This window comes from Penicillium pulvis (genome assembly GCF_028828015.1).
Source record: "Penicillium pulvis strain IBT 33274 chromosome Unknown contig_12_segment0_segment0, whole genome shotgun sequence".
In the NCBI taxonomy this organism is placed as follows: domain Eukaryota; kingdom Fungi; phylum Ascomycota; class Eurotiomycetes; order Eurotiales; family Aspergillaceae; genus Penicillium; species Penicillium pulvis.
The window spans coordinates 4,320,433-4,339,377 of record NW_026643072.1 but is presented as its reverse complement, the minus strand read 5'-3'; the positions used below and the strand labels follow the sequence as shown (position 1 = coordinate 4,339,377).

At 48.7% G+C, this 18,945-nt stretch overlaps 6 protein-coding genes across 6 annotated transcripts; 5 read left to right on the top strand and 1 right to left on the bottom strand.

Annotated features, from left to right (window-relative positions):
* Positions 1-598: 598 nt before the first annotated feature.
* On the top strand, positions 599-2,106 carry rhgB (putative extracellular rhamnogalacturonase; the record flags this gene model as incomplete). The annotated part of the gene is made up of 4 exons (XM_057062395.1): positions 599-1,222; positions 1,276-1,314; positions 1,366-1,567; positions 1,616-2,106. 4 exons carry the CDS (start codon positions 599-601, stop codon positions 2,104-2,106), a joined length of 1,356 nt encoding a protein of 451 aa, XP_056926357.1.
* Positions 2,107-2,544: 438 nt separating this feature from the next.
* On the top strand, positions 2,545-4,089 carry N7503_002847 (putative sugar transporter; the record flags this gene model as incomplete). The annotated part of the gene is made up of 1 exon (XM_057062394.1): positions 2,545-4,089. The coding sequence occupies one exon, from the start codon at positions 2,545-2,547 to the stop codon at positions 4,087-4,089; it is 1,545 nt and encodes a 514-aa protein (XP_056926356.1).
* A 590-nt stretch (positions 4,090-4,679) lies between these two features.
* Positions 4,680-5,020, top strand: N7503_002846 (uncharacterized protein; the record flags this gene model as incomplete). The annotated part of the gene is made up of 2 exons (XM_057062393.1): positions 4,680-4,695; positions 4,761-5,020. 2 exons carry the CDS (start codon positions 4,680-4,682, stop codon positions 5,018-5,020), a joined length of 276 nt encoding a protein of 91 aa, XP_056926355.1.
* A 1,102-nt stretch (positions 5,021-6,122) lies between these two features.
* On the top strand, positions 6,123-7,519 carry N7503_002845 (TDT family transporter; the record flags this gene model as incomplete). Its single annotated transcript, XM_057062392.1, has 5 exons — positions 6,123-6,208; positions 6,261-6,629; positions 6,686-6,982; positions 7,032-7,317; positions 7,376-7,519. 5 exons carry the CDS (start codon positions 6,123-6,125, stop codon positions 7,517-7,519), a joined length of 1,182 nt encoding a protein of 393 aa, XP_056926354.1.
* A 746-nt stretch (positions 7,520-8,265) lies between these two features.
* On the top strand, positions 8,266-10,947 carry N7503_002844 (uncharacterized protein; the record flags this gene model as incomplete). Its single annotated transcript, XM_057062391.1, has 1 exon — positions 8,266-10,947. The coding sequence occupies one exon, from the start codon at positions 8,266-8,268 to the stop codon at positions 10,945-10,947; it is 2,682 nt and encodes an 893-aa protein (XP_056926353.1).
* A 730-nt stretch (positions 10,948-11,677) lies between these two features.
* On the bottom strand, positions 11,678-17,077 carry N7503_002843 (C6 transcription factor; the record flags this gene model as incomplete). The annotated part of the gene is made up of 8 exons (XM_057062390.1): positions 11,678-12,917; positions 12,967-13,709; positions 13,800-14,340; positions 14,859-15,464; positions 15,529-15,864; positions 15,912-16,240; positions 16,290-16,889; positions 16,943-17,077. The coding sequence occupies 8 exons, from the start codon at positions 17,075-17,077 to the stop codon at positions 11,678-11,680; spliced, it is 4,530 nt and encodes a 1,509-aa protein (XP_056926352.1).
* Between the last annotated feature and the right edge of the window lie 1,868 nt (positions 17,078-18,945).

Below are 18,945 nucleotides of genomic sequence, written 5' to 3'. Positions count from 1 at the left end.
TGATACAGTCAGCCATCAAAGGTAATTTATGGCATCACGGCAGAGCATCACGGCAGAGCAAGGATTTAAAGAGGTTTGAGAAAAATGGGCCTAAGGTCCGCAAAAGGGTCTACACTATTGACCGAGCCGGACCCTCCTAGTGTGGCGCCGTTGTATCAGCCCAGGCTCTAAAACCGCCGATCACTCAATTCGAGACGGCTTTCGAGCCCTCGTTGACCCTTCAATCTTCTTCTCAATTAAATCTCCTGTGGGGTTTTCTACCAACGTGCACTCAACCTAAGCTTCATGGCTTCTCTGCAAGGGCTTCCATATTAGCGGGGCACCATGTGGAACATGATTGATGGATTCCCTTGTCATGTCTCGGGGCGTCCTTAGACAGGACTGGAGCATTCTTAGCTCGACTCAAAATTCTCAGGAAGGGTTGCGGAATAATGCATCCCTCAACCATTTCTGGATATATCCTGCGCCGCTTGCCAAATTGAATCTAGTTCTCAGGGGCATATATTTAGTCTTGCTTTGTCCTCGTTTCATTCCAAACTTTCCCATCTTTCATTCCCTTCTTTTCTTGTATTTTTTCGTATATTTATTTCTATTCGACATGCTGTCGACTTTCCTCGCAATCGGCCTGGCGCCATTGCTGGTCACTGCTCAACTCTCCGGCTCTGTGGGCCCTACAACCTCTTACGCTACCAAGGCCGACAACAAGGTTTGCAGCGTTCTTGACTACGGTGGCCTTGCTGACAACTCGACCGATATTGGACCGGCTATCACCTCGGCTTGGGACGAGTGCAAGGATGGTGGTGTTGTTTACATCCCGTCCGGTGACTACGCTCTCGACACCTGGGTTAGGTTGAGCGGAGGTAGCAGCTGTGCGATCAATATTGATGGGACCCTCTACCGGACTGGAACCGATGGGGGTAACATGATCTATATCGAGCATACCACCGACTTTGAGTTGCTTAGCTCCACTTCCCAAGGTGCTTTCCAGGGCTTTGGATATGAGTTCCATGCCGAGGGCAGCATCTCCGGACCTCGTATCTTGCGTCTGTACGAGGTTGTCGATTTTTCGGTTCACGATCTTATTCTTGTCGACTCTCCTTCATTCCATTTCTCCATGGATACCTGTGAGAATGGCGAGGTTTACAACATGATCATTCGTGGTGGAAACGAAGGTGGTCTAGATGGTATTGATGTCTGGTCTACCAACATCTGGATTCACGATGTGCGCCTCAACCATTTTCCGATTTTGTTCCACCCCACTAATCTTTCACATAGGTCGAGGTCACCAACAAGGACGAGTGTATCACTGTCAAGGTAAGCACTATACAATCGCGAGACTTGGATCATTACCTAACGCGATTCCAGAGCCCTGCCCAAAACATCTTGGTCGAAAGCATCTACTGCAACTGGAGTGGTGGCTGTGCCATGGGCTCCTTGTCCACAGATGTCAACATCTCCGATATCACCTATCGCAACATCTACACCTGGTCCTCGAACCAAATGTACATGATCAAGAGCAACGGCGGCAGCGGAACAGTTTCCAACGTCCTACTTGAGAACTTCATCGGTACGATATGTGACCCACATAGAAGACTATGAAAGCTAACACGCACAGGTCACGGAAACGCCTACTCCCTCGACATCGACCAAGCCTGGAGCAGCATGAGCACCGTAGACGGTGATGGGGTTCAACTCAACAACATCACCTTCAGCAACTGGAAGGGCACAGAGGCATACGGTGCTGAGCGCGGACCTATCAAGGTCCGCTGCGCTGACGCTGCGCCCTGCACCGATATCACCATCGAGGACTTTGCCATGTGGACTGAGGAAGGTGACTACCAGTGGTACTGGTGTGAGAGCGCTTACGGCGAGGGTTCCTGCTTGAAGAGTGGAGATGACTACACCTCCTACACTACCACTGTTACTGCGACTGTTGCTCCTACGGGATACTCTGCTGCTACCATGGCGTCGGACCTGACCGTTGCGTTTGGTACTGACTCGTATATTCCTATTCCTACTATCCCGACTTCGTTCTACCCTGGTCTTACCCCCTACAGCGCTCTGGCTAGTGCTTCGGCGACCTCGGTTTATCCCGTTCGGGCTTAGATTGGATTAAATCTTATATTTCATCCGGGCAGTGCCTGATCATGAATCTGCCAATCACACCTAGGGTTATAGTCTACTGGTATTGGATATCCACAACCGCTCAACCAGGTGAGAGCGGCATAATTCAAGGTGGAAAGTTAATCAACAACAACTTGGAACTTTTCAACATACTGCGATTCTTGATTTGTAGATCTCGTAGCAACTGGAGATCGACCTGTTGTCTCCGAGTGCAAAGACACATGAGTCCTGGGCCTCGGAACACGGCCCGTAATCACGTCATTACAGGATCGTACAAACATTGTCAGCAGACTAAAGTCGACCAGACCATGCATATGATAACCCCTTTGCGCAAGTTTGATTTCATGAAATTCGGGGCTGACATGCATATCGAGATGTCCCTAGGGGATCTCCTTCCATCTGAACTTCCGCACATCAGCCATGTCTGATCACACTAAATCACCAGGTCATGAGTCAACAGCGACTCAGCCTCTACTATCACCAACACCTATACCTCCACCCGATGAGTCTGACAAGACCACCTACAATGCCAAGGCTGAGATCCTCAACCGTGCAATCCAAGAAATTGGCATGGGTCGCTACCAATGGCAATTATTCATTGTAATCGGCTTTGGCTGGGCAAGCGATAACCTCTGGCCGATCGTGACTTCTCTCATTCTCGCACCAGTATCATATGAATTCCAGATCAACAAGGGGGGCCTCCTAACTCTTGCCCAAAATATCGGGCTGCTAGTCGGCGCCGTATTCTGGGGTTTCGGATGTGATATTTTCGGTCGGACGTGGGCTTTTAACCTCACCATCGGAGTAACTGCCGTGTTCGCCTTGATCGCAGCGGGGTCACCGGTTTTCGGTGCGGCATGTACCTTTGCGGCGTTGTGGTCTGTTGGTGTAGGTGGGAACTTACCCGTGGACTCTGCTATTTTCTTGGAGTTTTTGCCTGGGTCGCATCAGTATTTATTGACGGTTTTATCGGTCGATTGGGCTTTCGCACAGGTTTTGGCAACACTTATTGCGTGGCCGCTTTTAGGTGATCTCACATGTTCTCAGGCGGAGGGGTGTGCCAAGGCGAATAACATGGGGTGGAGGTATTTTCTGATCGCCATGGGTGGCTTGGCGATGATCATGTTTATCGGTCGCTTTATATTTTTCACTATGTATGAGTCGCCAAAGTACTTAATGGGGAAGGGACGGAATGGAGATGCGGTGGATGTGATACATGAAGTGGCGCGACGAAATGGGAGAACATCGTCTTTGACCCGTGAGGACCTGGATATCTTGGACCGGGAGCAAGAGCAGTTACAGGGTTTCCACGCCACGAGCCTAGTCCGTCAGCGACTGGAGAAGGTCAATTTCGAGCATGTACGCGCGCTATTCGACAGCCCGAAGCGAGCTTATTCAACAACATTGATTATCCTCGTCTGGGCACTAATCGGCTTGGGATACCCTCTCTATAACGCCTTCCTTCCCTATATCACTGCCCAGCGTGGTGCAGCGTACGGCGACGGATCAACATATATCACGTACCGTAACTCATTGATTATCGCTGTGATGGGCATCCCGGGCTGCCTATTCGGTGGCTTTCTTGTTGAACTCCCACGATTTGGACGAAGAGGTACTCTTTCTGTCTCGACTGTACTGACAGGTGTCTTTCTTCTGGCATCGACTACAGCATCCACATCTGATGCCCTTCTTGGATGGAACTGCGTGTTCAGCTTCATGAGCAGTCTGATGTATGCTGTGCTTTACGCGTATACACCGGAAATCTTCCTCACAAAGGACCGTGGTACTGGCAATGCATTGACTGCATCTGCCAATCGTGTGTTTGGAATCATGTCGCCCATTATCGCCATGTTTGCAAATCTGGAGACTGCCATTCCAGTATATGTCAGTGGAACCCTCTTTCTCACAGCGGGGCTTCTGGTTGTATCGATGCCATATGAGTCCCAAGGGAAAGCAAGCCTGTGATCTTGGAGTCATAAGCTATTAATGATAGAGTCTCACTTGAATTCTGTGGTAAATAGATATTCCACGCCAATAGATCGCTGCCATTCTGGGTCAGATGAAATCTTAACCCGTCGATGTTGACATACAATGACATCATCCGTTCGTCATCACAAACATTCAAAACAGTAAACAGCCACCATAAACCAACTGCGCAGATTTTATCTATAGAAAGATTCAATGACAGTTAATTGCTGCTCTCATCGGCGTGACATCCAATACCCCACTACCAATAGGTGCCATGTCCTATGACTATGAGCTCAATGTGGAGCCCAGCAGATTTACGTCAGGTAGTTTGACTGGTTCTGATGGGGGTGGCACATAGTGGATGCGCTCTCATTCGATCGATTGGTAGCCGTTGGCGTGTGGTTAATCTAATAAAGTAGTGTGGCTTGAGAAAGTCGCACGCATTATATCATGGCTCAGATCAAGTTTTCGTCATCATCACTAACCGAAGATATTTAAGATGTAGTATGTTCTTTCGAATAGTGCAACTTTTCAACCTTCACAATCTAGGCTACCACATCTACTGCACGGTATCAAATTATCAAAACATGTCTGAATCAAACAGTACGTTTCCAGGCCACCCCAAGTCATTCCATGCATAAAGTACTGACCACTCCTACTTTGTCCAGACAACGGTGGTCTGCTCGGCGGCCTGAGCGATACCCTCGGTAAAACAGTTGGAGGCGTCACCAACACCGCAGGTGGCGCGGTCAGTGGCCTTGGTAGCACTGTCGGCGGCGTCACACAGGGACTTGGACAGACCGTCTCTGGCGCGACAGAGGGTCTAGGCAACACCACCAAGAGCGCTGGACAAGGCATATCGAACGGGGTCCAGAGTGTTGGTGGAAAGCAGCAGACTGCCGAGAACCCACTCGGATTGAACCAATAAAGATGGTCACTCGGAAAGTGAGAATAAAGACTGAAGCAGTGAATTTATTGAATGGAATGATCATTGTATAGTTTTTTGATGTACTATAGTATAATGTCCGGTTTCAGAATGCCAAACAGCCAAATGTGAACTTCGGAAAGTTTATATCCATACCAATGTGCATAATGGACACATCGAGGACCGAATATAGATCCTCCAGTTAGATCATGCCTGTCCTGTGGCTGGGTCAGTGGCCCCGAAACCTCATATTACATAGCCTTGTACGCTGGGCTTGCGATGAAGCTGAGAATATTCTCTTCTTGATTTCTGTTGTTTTTCACTCTTTTTCCACATGGGCGCATTCGAAGGGCAAGATATCAACCAGTTTGATAGAATCATCGTCAAGGGCTCGTCACATTGAAAACCCGGATGATCTTAGCATCTTAGCTCAGGGGTTCGGTATCTTGTTCTTGAGGCTGCGTCGTTAGCACCATGCGGCACAGTATGGAATTGCATTCTTTTCAAGCTCATAAGAGTATATTCTATAGTAGTATCTTAGACAAAAAGAAATCCCCGGCGACATTAGAATACATGCCCAGAGGACGTGACTCAAATACTGGAACTCGTAGGCACTACATGACCCCTGCAGCTAAACAGGGGTTTGCAACACTTTCCGAATTGACAATAAATCTCGCTTGATTCGTCTCATGTGTAGCTCCAAATACTTAGTTTTGTCGAATCTGGTCATTCCTTTCAGAGCCCGAAGACCGGGGACCAAATTTTCCAATCGGCGATTGACGTAGAAAAGATGTAGATCTGGTTGGGCCAATGAGGTTCAACTATTCTGGGAGTGTACCGTAAACAGCCTTGAATGTGGAGAGCAATGGACCCAAGTTGCTACTGTGGATCACGTCATCTCGGCCGATTTACCGTCGAGTCATACGGGGATTGACAGCTCCGGCGACTATCGAGAAGTATGCCAAAATCTCTGCAAGTCTTTTTTCACCTCTTTAAGACTGTTCTCTAACCAGGGGTGAGGAGTTTCGTATTTCTTCAAATAATCGAAGAGAAACGTCTGTTTCTGCATTCTCACTCATCTACTCTCACTGGAGAGTCTCAAACAATGCCTGATTGCCAGAATACACAATATCAGCCTGGTTCCAAACATGATGAGGGCTGGAGAAGGATAGTTCGTAATTTCACACCGTCGTTCGTTGCTATCTGATACACTACTGTGTGACAATGCTGACCTCACTTGCAGATGGTTCGCTGTGACGATGGGTACAGGTATCGTCTCGATCCTGCTTCATAATCTCCCCTACAATGCAGTATGGGTTTATTGGATCTCTGTCGTGATATTCGCCCTGAATGTACTTTTATTTACCCTGGGGTGCATCATTAGCATCCTTCGCTACGCATTGTACCCTGATATTTTCATGGTAATGATCACACACCCAGTTCAGTCCATGTTTATCGGCACTTTCCCCATGGGTCTCGCCACAATCATCAATATGATCGTTCTCGTCTGTGTACCTGCATGGGGCGAGTGGACGAGATACGTTGCCTGGGGATTATGGATTTTCGATGCCGTGATTTCCGTAATGACAGCTTTGTCATTGCCATTCATCCTGTACGACTATCGCCTGCAGATAAAGCTTGTATTACAAGCCGCTAACGTGGAAATAGGATGGCACAGGGAAGCGAAACTCATCTTTCTTCCATGACAGCCGTCTGGCTTCTACCCATTGTAAGCTGCATCGTGGCCGCCTCCTCCGGTGCCATTGTTGCCGAGGTACTCCCCAACCCGGAACACGCACTCTGGACTATTCTTGTCAGTTATGTGCTCTGGGGTATTGGACTACCCCTTGCATTGATGGTCATGGTCATTTACCTCCAGCGCTTGACTTTGCACAAGTTACCACCCAAGGCTGTTATCGTCAGTGTATTTTTACCGTTGGGCCCTTTGGGACAAGGTGGATATGGGTAGGAAATGTCCTTTTCATGGTGTCAAACTTAAGCTAAATCTTAGTAGCATGATGAAGTTGGGTCAATGCGCTCGAGACATTTTCCCCAAAACTCACGCACTGGAAGAAGGTTCCGGACCCACCTTCTACACCCTTGGCTTTCTAGTTGCCCTGATCTTGTGGTCTTTTGGGCTAGTCTGGCTCTTCTTTGCATCTGCGTCGATCGCCCACTGCAAGAAATTTCCTTTCAATATCGGATGGTGGGGATTTACCTTTCCATTGGGCGTGTATGCAGCTAGTACAACCCAAATTGGGACTGAGCTTCCATCCAAGTTTTTTGCAGTGCTCGGGACCGTGAGTTCAATTTTCTGAATTTCTCCACTGAATTTGCTTGCTAATGTAAGTTTCCTAGATATTATCACTCTGTGTCGTTCTTCTATGGGTCGTCGTGGGTATTAGGACGCTGCGTGGGGTGATATCGGGCAAGTTGTTTTTCGCGCCGTGTTTAGCTGATTTAAGGGTTGTAGAGGACAAGGAGGCGGGTAAGGCAGCATAAAATATATAGAGTTGTAAGATTAGAGGATCAACGAAACAAGGAGCATTTCAAGAAGGTTCAATCATAGTTCCTTCGAATACACGATAAATAGTCACTGTTGGGTGCCTTGGGTGTATACTTCCCCGCTCGTGACCGTCACGTGATGTGGAGAGAAATCCTCGAAATATGATTTTTAATTTTTTAATTTTTTCCATTTTTTATTTTTTTATTATTATTTCCCTAGTAATTCATCGAGATCCCCAGACCGTCATCCACTTTGCCTCCCCCCCCGATCTTTATATACCCTGATCTTCAAAACAGGGTGTACTGGGGCTATTTGGATCCTGCTGGAGTGCCCTGTTGGCCCTGGTGGTCCCTCATTCCCCTGAATCACTCTTTCGTGTGTGTTGGGCCATTTTCTTGCAACTTGCGCTGACCGGCGGCACTCGGCCTCCGTACCCGCTAGGCTCTTTTTGGGAGGGGCAAACTGCGGCCTTGCTGCCTTGGCGCCTTATCGCCTTATATCTCGGCCCGCCCGAAACAACAAAACACGCGGCGCGACTCTTACAGTCTCAACTATAACTCGTGAGATTTTCCAACACGCGACCACTGCGAGAGTGAATTATCTATATATATCGGTCGTTCGTTACGAGTATTTTCCGATCTCTGGCAAGCGGTGGTCGCATGTATCGTGATCAAAACCAAAGCTAAAACCCCCATCGAATCCCGCTGCCGCTGACGGCTAATTCGAACCCACGTCATTGAAGATGATGGGATACGGGGGTCAACCCTTTCACCCTTCCCAGCAGCAACAGCAACAGGCGCAGCAAACTCACCCTTCAAACCAAGCCCAGCATCCCCTGGCCCCTCAACGTCAGCATATCCCATCACCGTCGCTTGGCGCCGCGCCGAACCTCCCGCAACATGGAAGTCCTTTCCCAAGCAACAAGCCGATTTTCCGGGCACAGCCGCAACAGAATTTTGCGGCGACACAATCCCCGGACATGCGTAAAATGGCTCCGACTTCGACAGGACCTTTAGCGGGGTATCCCACCACCACAAGTTTTGCGGCACAATTCCCTGCCCACTTTGCGCCACAAGGCTCACCGGATCTAATGTCGCGGAATCCCGATCCTATGGCTTTGCAGAATATTCAGAGGGGGGGCTACAATCCGATTGCGCACCTGCGACCGCAGCCAGGAATGAGTCCGGGAATGAGTCCTGGGATGAGCCCTCCGACTGCCATGACACATCAGCACGCTGCGGGAGTATCGTCACCACAACAGTCTTTGAATAGGCTGCCTCATTCGGGTGTACACCAACGGGAAAGCTACCCATCGGCTAGCCCATCCATGGCGAGTCCCTCCATGTTTGCCATCAACCAGCAGAGACAGCCTCAGTCTCAGCCACAATCCCCCCAACAGACACATCAGCAGTTGCAGCAGAGGCAGCAACAATACCAGCAGCAACAGCAACATCAGGAACGAATGCAACAACAACGGATAGAGCAACAAAAACAGTTTCAGCAGCAGCAACAACAACAACAGCAGCAACAGCAGCAGCAACAGCAGCAGCAACAGCAGCAGCAACAGCAGCAGCAACAGCAACGATTAGAGCAGCAACAGCAACAACAACAAAGGCTGGAGCAACAGAAGCAGCTAGAACAGCAAAAGCTAGAGCAGCAGAAACGCCTCGAACAGCAGCAGCAGCAACAACAACGTCTTGAACAGCAACGGCTAGAGCAACAACAGCAAAAACAGCGGCTGGAGCAGCAGCAACAGCAACAGCAGCAGCAGCGCCTAGAGCAGCAGCGATTAGAGGCGCAAAAACAGCATCAGCAACGCTTGGAGAAACAACGGTTGGAGCAACAGCAGAAGGAGCTTTTGGAACAGCAGAGGTTACAAAAGTTGCAACAGCAAACCCAAGTACAAAACCCTTATCAGCAACAAGCCTCTCCCTTTGCGCAGCATGCCCAGTCCCCGTTCCATCAGTACCAGCCGCAAGGGTTCGTCCAACAACCTGTCCAATTCAACCAGCAAAGTCAACCCCAATTCACCTCTTCGCAACAAGCTCCCCAGTTCCAGCACTATCAGCCACCGTCGCAACCCTCGGCAGATGTCCCACGTCAATCCGTGGTACCATCTGGAACTTCGGCAACGGGGAACCAGGCTATTAAGATGGAAGACCAAAGCCCTGCTCCGAAAAAGAAGGCCGCCCCCAAGCCTCGAAACTCTCTGGTTGCTCAGCCTCAATCCACTCAGGCTCAAATGCAGCAGACCATTTCCGCTTCTGTACCGACTGCCACTCCTGCTCAGCCCAACGGCCAAGTACAATTAGCTGCCGGTGACCCGTCAACTCCAACGCCAAAACGTAAACGTGGACGTCCGCGCAAGGAAGAAGTGGCAGCTAGGGCTGCTGCTGCTGCCCAAGCCGCAGCAAATGGACAACCCATTCCGGGAGCATCACAGCCCGGACAAGCATCGTTCAATCATAATATGACGCCCGCGGCCGCTGGTTCAGCTGTGGGTTCAGCTTCCCAGCTTACTCCTATCATCGGTCCCGATGGAACTCCATTACCTCTAAAGCGCAAGCGTGGTCGCCCTCGCAAGGCGGACCAAATTGCTTGGGCTGCTGCAACAGGACAGCCATTACCACCACCGAAGCCAAGAAAACCTCCCCAGCCCAAGGCAAACAAGCCTAAACAACCTGGCACAGGTCGGCCTCGTGGAAGACCTCGCAAAGCAGATGTTGCTGCGGCGGCGGCTGCGGCGGCGGCTGCAGCCGCTGCAGGCGGAAATCCGACACAGGCTGAGAACAAGCCGAACGTGGGAGATAATGCAGACATGAACCAGGCTCGTAAGCGTGCGGCACTCGTGGGAGATGACGATCCAAGCAAGCGCCTTTGTCCAACACCTCCATACCACCAACAAGGCCAAATGCAACAGCAGCAACAAATACCCCAACAGAATCACTCGCTTCCCCAGCCTGTTCAGTCTATGACAGGGCAGTCCATGTCTGGCCAATCAATGCAAGCACAATCAATGCAAGCACAATCCATGTCTGGTCAACCAATGCAAGCACAATCGATGCAAGGACAAGCAATGTCACAGGCTCACCACCTCCAGCAGCAGGCTCAGCACATGACGACCCAGGCAGGTCAACACATGCCCCAGCAACTCTCACACCAGCCTGGACAAACTATGTCAATGCCACATATGCACATGCATCAACAGTCGCCTATTCATTCAGGGCGACCTACGCCCCCGCATGCGTTTATGCAGATGCCTCCTTTACAGCAGGTTCAGGCCCAACCGATGCACGGACACCCCCAGCCCCAGCTTCAAGGCGTTCAGACACACCACACACAAGGCAGAGTTCCACCACGCCCTGCACCACAGCATCAACATCAACATACATTCCAGATTCAACTCCAGCCTCAGCCGACCTAGGCTAGTCTGTTTGTTCCCTCCTGTACATGCTACTATAGTGGTGTCTGTCACAGTACCCCCGGCTACATAATTACATTTATACTCGACTCTGCATTGATTCCCTGCATACTGCAATTTGTTCTTACCATCTACTTGATTCCCTTTCTTTTGTTACTGGCATCCGTTCTCATGAGTGAAGGTGAAGTGGGGTGTCTATTATATCCAGGCGTTTTTTCGTGATGTTTCCGATACTGGTTGGCATGATGGACATTTCTCTTGTGTTCGCTTAGCCGGTGGTCTGGTTGTGTTGTGATTTTCTTTATCGACATATATATCTAATGCTGTAGTACATATTCCTAATTCAAGTCTGATGCCAAGGTTCCAAGTACGGGTCAAATATGCTGCCAGAATGAAGTGCTTCCCAGGTAGATATTACTACTTATCTTCGGAGTTCGAAGTCATCGATTTAGGCAACATTGAATTCAATATCAAGACACCCACCTGGGCCAGACAGAAACAGAAACTGTCATATAATCCAATCAGAGAACTCGAGACATTGCAATGCCTAAGATAGATCTACCAAGAGGCTATGATAGTAGTACATCAATTTGACAGACATCATAACATCATGATCATTAACCTAAAAACACCAAGGCGAGAACACAATTTTCTCCGTTGATGACAAGAATCGTAAATCAGACAATCATCGAAAAGAAAAAGTACGAACACCACATGCACTTATACAATAACCTCAAATTTTCTCAGCTTCAAAATTTACCAACTCCTCCAACCCCTCCATCCTATGATCTTCCCCCTCCCGATCCCCCTCATGAACCACTTCCTCACCCAATGTCGACGCACTAGGCCAATCGTCCAAATCGACCTTGAGCATGGGACCAATCCTTCTAATAACATTGTCACACAACTTGAACGCCCGATGTGCCGCCGCATCCACAGAAGCCATAGCATGCATCCACGAAAGGGCTTTCTTAGACATTTTCAGCGCGGTATTCAAATCCGATTCCAATAATGACGGGTATGGGGCACCGGATAGATTGGTCGGGAATTCACATGGTTTTTGTCCCTGACCCGCTGGTGCGACAGTGCAATACAATAATCCCAGGAGCAATGCTGTGGTAGATTGCATCAGGAAATGAAGAACACTCCACCAAGGCGTCACACGCGCAAGCCAGGCGAGATCGATTTTCTCCGGGAAAGTAGAGATAAGGGAACAAGAGGCCTGGAGACAATTGGTTGCCATTGTGGCACGCAATTGTGCGCGGGATGACTTTTCTTGCGAGACGGGGCTGCGGTGATTGAAACTTAAACAAGGTCTGCAAAGCGATATTCTGGCGGAATAATAATTCATTGCCAGACAGACTCGTTCGCGCGTATTGGGGAGTGATTCATCGTCCAGTTGGGCGTGGTTGAGACGCCATGGACCGGCGTCTGGTTGGGTGAATTGGTAGCTTGGAGGTAACTTTGAGAGCCAGCGATCCATGCGTAGAGCGTATCTCTGGAGACGGTATTCTGTTTGACTTGTTCCTTCTCGAATTCCTTCTATACTGTATACTTTGTTCAGTACGGATTGAGAGATGAGGAAGAGGTCTACTAGGTAGTGGAAGAAGAGGGATGGACCGGGTGGGACGGAGAAAGTCCAGGATGGGACTGGGTTTGGCTGGTTGATTTTCTCGAAGAGCGTGGCGGAGACTTCGATTCTAGATGCTTTGTCTAGGAATAGACGTTGAATCTCTGGTTCGTCGAATGTCTCTTCTTCAACTGGGGTTGGAAGTTGGACTGAGCAGAGATGCTCTCCGACGCGAGATACTCGGCCGTGCATGGATGTCAGAATATGCTCTAGGGAATATATGGACCACCATAAGCGACAACGGGCTTCTTTCGAAGCGCGGTCTGTTCTCTCGTCCAGAAGACGTAGGTTGATCCCAAGTGATATGGCCGAGTGGAGGGCCATGTTGGCGAATTTAGATGCCCTGCACTGGTCAACACCTATGTAATAAAGACGGGAAACAAGAAACGTACCTATTAACCCGTCCAGTGCAAAGCAGGTAGACAGCAACCAAGAACTCCAACTGGATCTGCTGAAGTCCAGTATGTTCGAAAAGAATATCGTCCTGCAGACTTAGTCGTCTCGCTCGCGACAAAAATACAACATGATTTTCATACATGCCGCTGTTAGTGTGGTCCATCAATCGACAATGTCGACAACCGATAGCAAAGATCATATTCAGCACCGCCAGCCATTTGCGCGGCGGAGTAACCTTGCGAGTTGGGTCAGATAGCAGGTTAAAGTACTGAAGATACTGTTGTGTAAAAGTCGACTGGCGAATAGCACAGAAGAAAGGGTTGACGAATGTCATATAAGCATGGAAATACTCGTCAGCCCGTTCCCTTGGCGGCATTCCAAATTCGTCCAACTGAGAGTCCACATCAGGGATATCCAGTTCATCCAAATGATAGTTCATCATAGCAATGGGAATATCCCTGGCTATTTTGTCATTTGGAGGCGCGGAATCTCGGGAGCTCTCTGAATTTTCCAGGTGAGGAGAGTCAGACATGTCCTGACTAGTGCTTTGTCCTACACTGTCCTCAAGTTTCTGAATCCAGGCCACCTCGGAGCTTTTGCCGAAGAAGCCGGCAGCACGCGTATGCTCGTTACGGTTCAGATCTTCGCCGACTACATCGACAGATTCCAGAGACCCCACCGACGATGAGCTATCAGAGCCATACCCATCTTCAGGTTGTGGGGATTTCCCTTCTTTGCACTAGATGAAGCTTTATATCAGACCACTAACTGCAGGTCGGTTTTGGACAGTCCTAAATTGTACAGGGGACTGGTTAATGATAAGGCTCACATTCAATGCTTTTCTAATTTTTCGTGCCGTCGGGCCGTCGACTTCACTCTCAATGCTGCGAAGAATTTTCTCATATTTTTCCACGCGCGTCGAGAGGGACTTAATTTTATTCTCGTCGCGAATTCGTTTTACCTCCTCGTAGACACAGCGATTGTTGTGGTATAAACACTGTCCACAGATCGGGCGTTTACCGTCGCATTTTGTTTTTCGCTGTCGACAGGATTCGCATGCACGCGTTGAACGTCGTCGCGCCTGCGCGTTGGTGATGCCCGGTATCCGGGGTATCGCGACCTTTTCTAGAGGTAGCGAATCGGGAGTACGACCTAAATCTGTGCTGGAAGCAGACGGAGTAGGGCCAAAGGTGGGAAATGTCTGGACTAGTGTATGTGGCGTGAATGGCGCGGTATTGCCCGCATAGATGAAGTCTTGTGGGGCGAGAGACGATTGAGGGCTTGGGTTGGTGTGTGGCACCCAGTACGAACCCGTGCTTCTCGGGGTAGGTTCTTGGTGCGGTGAATTATTTTGAGAACTCATGGCCGCACTTGGGTAAATATTAAGATGAAGAGCGGCACATGAGAGGGGTGAATTTGGAACGTTTCATCCGGATGTCCATGGGGTGAGGATGAGATTGGCACTCGTGACTAGAGAAGATCAAGACCGGTTCAAATTCCGGTGACGAACCAGATGAATTCAATCGACTCCCCGCTTTTCCCGCCACTGTCCAGTCTTGTTCACAGGGGTAACCAGCTCTCTGTTCTCTTTTGTCCCATATGCGCGTGTGTGGGTCGGAAACCATACTTGACGTCAGATTTAGGTCAACCTCGACGGATGTCTCCACTTAAGCATACTGGAGATATACATCCATGCCCCCCATCGCGTCTAGACATCCTGTTCGTCCAGCTGACTTGGCAGCTCCTTGGATCTAAAATATTAAACAGGTAGGAGGTCCCTTCTTTTTTCACCAATGCCGTTCCATGGAAAAAGAATCCATATCAACACTCCACGGGACGATGCCTTTCCAAGAAGACGTCATCTTTACCTAGACTTAGACTTTCATACCGATCAAGCATATCCGAAAGCCCCATTCCAGGATAATCCTGAAGATTGGTACCCTCCCTACCAATGCCATGATATTTTTGTTCTTGATTTAGCTTCTCCAACCCATCGGCATAATCATCAAATCGATCACGACCTCTCCCAGTTGATTCTTCATCAAAAAGGTCTTTGAGCTCATCCGAAATTAAACTTGCCCTTCGAATCCGATCACCCTGAGCCTTGGCCCGCACGGATTGTCTGAAGATGTGAAACAGGTTTCGCCCGAGTGCCGATCGGCTAGCAACAATGGAAAATGAGCTTGCCAGGGCGAGAAAATCTTCGTCAACGACGTCAAACCCTTCCTGTTCTAATAGGGTGAATAGCGCAAGGTTGATGGCGTACATGGCAAATTGGTGTGCGCGGCTCAATCCATATTCTTGTCGATGTAGCTGCGCGAGCTCAGCAATGCCCCGCGCTGCCAATTGCGTTACCTCCCAAGCATTATACTTGGACTCGGGCGTTTGTCTTGGAGGGCTTTCGGGTGTATGGGGTGCTTCGGGTGTAATGCTCGAGAATTCGCTGTCGGAAATACAGCTGAATAAATTGATGATCAAGGTATGGTAACGCATTCTACAACGTAGAAAGTTAGCCATCCTGTCATTCGCTCTTTCAACTTATGATGATTTCATCTTACTTCAACAAAAGTATATGCGGTGGCGGGTCCGTTGAGGCAAATGCATCGGGTAACAAGGCCTGCCACCGGAGGAGTCGTTCATATAATACCTCTCGATTATGGCGTTGGAGTGACTTATCCCGGTTATCGCCGGCGAACATGCTACGTGAAATATCACGCGCGATAGTGGATAAGTTGCACGCTTCGTCGAAGAATGGTTTGAAATACGATGGGCGTGGCTTCCGATGCGTCGGATAAGGAGTCCATTGGGACTGACCACCGGAGAAATCATCCTCAATACGGGGAAGGTTGACATGATCAATCAAAGATGGCCTGAGAAAGCCAGTATGGATCATCCTGGAACACGTTAGCCCTGCGACAACCCATCGTTAAATTGCACTTACGTGTCGATGTTGAAAAGTCCCCACGCTGCCCGTCTGCACGACGAATCCATGTCCCTCGATAGCTGATCCGATGCTATTCGTGGCCCCTTGTCTCCAACCAATCCCAGTGATTCACCAATTCGGATAGCTTCATGCAATGTGATATAGCCCTGGTCGTTGTTGTGCGACATAGCATATCTCTCATACATGAGAAGCGTTCCTTGCAGTAAGACAAGACTAGGCTGGGGGCTCTGCAATTCTTTCAGTCTCTCGGCCTCGGCAAGAAAATCACAGCCTTTGGAAGATATATTTCCGGGGACACCATATGCTTCGGAGAACTCTGAAAAATACTACTTAGCATCAGTGACCATTCATTAATCCCAGGAATCTTGAACATACACAGGCATTACTCAGCATCGCATTCACCAGGTAGGGACTACAAAACTCCGATCGCAGGTCTCCGGCAACCATATGTTTCAAAAAGACATCTCGGTCCAAACCTCCTTGAAATGGGTAGTCCCAGGTGAAATAAAGCGAGACGAGGTTCGACACCAGATCTGCATCGTTTGTGACGTTCGTCCAGGGATGTGCAGGAACCTTCAACGGGGCCTCATCACAAAGATAATGTATATCCATCACCTTGCTTCGAAACGCAGGGCCATCAGCTTCGACACTAAGGAGGTGGCGTGCATCCTCTAATTTAGCAACCGCCTCACGGGGTGTGGTATTATTTGCACCAAGGGTGGCCAGCGTTTCGTTGATATAGGACCTGACCTCATGGGGAGGAGCATTACGTCGGATTATGTCCAGTAGCGCCAATGCGCGAGACTCGTCTGCTTCACGGACTAACTTGAACAGATCGTTTAAAAGGTCGCGGTGGTAGCCCAGTTCATCAGCAGTTCGTTTGGCAGCAACACGGCGGCGCTGGTCAAGGGATTCATCGAATATGCAAGTGCGCTGAAAGGCACGACAGTTATCGCAAGGCGGTGTTCCCGAGCACTAATCATCAACATTAGCCATGTGAGTCTAGAAGGGAATTGGAGGGAACATACCTTCCGTTTTGACTTTTTACAAGCCAGACAAGCAGTCGACACTCTCTTCTTCCATGATCTAGTATCCTCTCTCGAAGAACTCTCATGGTCCGAGGTCGGCGACAAGTCAGATGCATGGTAGTTATGATCATTCATAGCGTAACAGCGTAACAACGTGCCGGCGTAAAATATACAATCGTTGCCAGGTATTCACCGATATGTACAAGCTGGATGCAGAGATGGCGAAAAGCTTGGAAGACAACGTATCCTGCATAAAAGATCATCAACAGTGGCGGTGGCACAGACAGCGAATAGCCACAGCGATGGACTAAAAGTTATATCATATTCGACGCAGGCGCCTCCATGATGGCGGCGGCAACAGGTTTAGAGCTAGAGTCCGAGGTGGGACAAAGCTCTTCATTGAGGGTAGACAGGTAATAAAACCCAATTATAAAAAAAAAAAAAAAAGCTGGAACTGGTGACATTCTCACCGCAGAAACAGGCGTTTGAATAAGAATCCGGACGTGGGCATGTGATTCAAGACTAGTCTCAAAGATGAATCGTGCAATGGTGACAATTTCATACTTGCGGTATTATCAGTGGCCAGTGACGCAGGATGAAGTCACCGGGAAAAACATCCGCCTATCTTAGCGGGACGCCAATGGCCACACATTCAATTAAAGTGGATGCACGGCCGTACAGTATTGTAGCACGTAGTGCTTGCTCTGGGGATAACCTGTTTTATCTGACAGGGGATAAATAGCTGGGATTGTTACATGGTCTCGCGGTACTTACTGCCGACCATTCTCAGAAGCTTGAGTCAAGTCTCAAGAATAGCAGGTTCCCAACGACGGAGAATAAGGCCGAACATTTAAACATGACTAGTCCTGATATCACAAAGACTTGGAATGACTTAATGAGCCCATTGTTTTCCCAAATAAATAACTCATGTTTGTTGTAAGAAACCAAACTGGATGTAAATCAATCCATGGATGAGCGATGCCACGTGGAGTTAATATGATAAGTTGTACAGCGATACTAAACACTCTATTGCATCCAATAGCTTCAATGGAAAAGAAATGGTACACATGCGCCCAGTTGTTCTCTCGCCAAACCTTGCAAATTTGAATCTATCCAACTTATAATGGAAGACTAGATCATCGTCCAATTATTACAAACCACTAGGAAAAGGAAAAGCAGCATTCAAATACTCTAGTGATCAACACCGTCAAATCCCCCGACTTTCTAGTTCTGTAAAAGCTACCATGAAGAATGTTCTGGAGCTTTGGCTCACATTCCCGCTACTAGTGAAAGCGTAGGAACTCAAGCGCCCTTAACGAATCTCGCATGACCCAAGGACGCAAGAGGACCATCTTCATTATTCAAATCATTGATGACAGTATTCCTGAAAAAATCAGTAGTATTCTCCAAGTAAATAATAAAAACTCAGGCGGCAAAGAAAATAAGACACTTACACCCAAAACCGGCATCCCATCTCAGTTTCATAAAACCGGTACAGATGTCTCCCCTTCCTCTTTTTAAGCGAAAGATAACCACGCACTCTCCACAGCCTGCGCACTGGAAGTGTCATGCTTGCAAACTCGCCTCTCGGTGTATCGTAGTAAAAAGTTTTAATTTCGGGAACACCGTTGAGGTCTGCACCAAGGCACATGTTGAGGCGAACGGAGAAATATCCACGTACTATGATCAATATATACAAATCATCATAGTTCTGAAGGAGAAAAAGAATATGGTTGTGTTGAGTCTGAATGGACAAGGAATATAAAGGCTAAAGGGCTAAATTTGACACACTTGGAATCAATGGTCCCACCATTCTCAACCAGGAGTGACGAAGAAATTGCGGAACAGCAGGTACTACGACCTCACATAGCCATAAGAATTTGGAGGATCAATATACCTACCTAATCGGATTAACAACCATTCAGTGCGGGTCAAGGGTCAGCCGAACGACGGCAACCAGATACTCGAGGTCCACTTTAGCTGAATATTTACAAAGCGTGAGC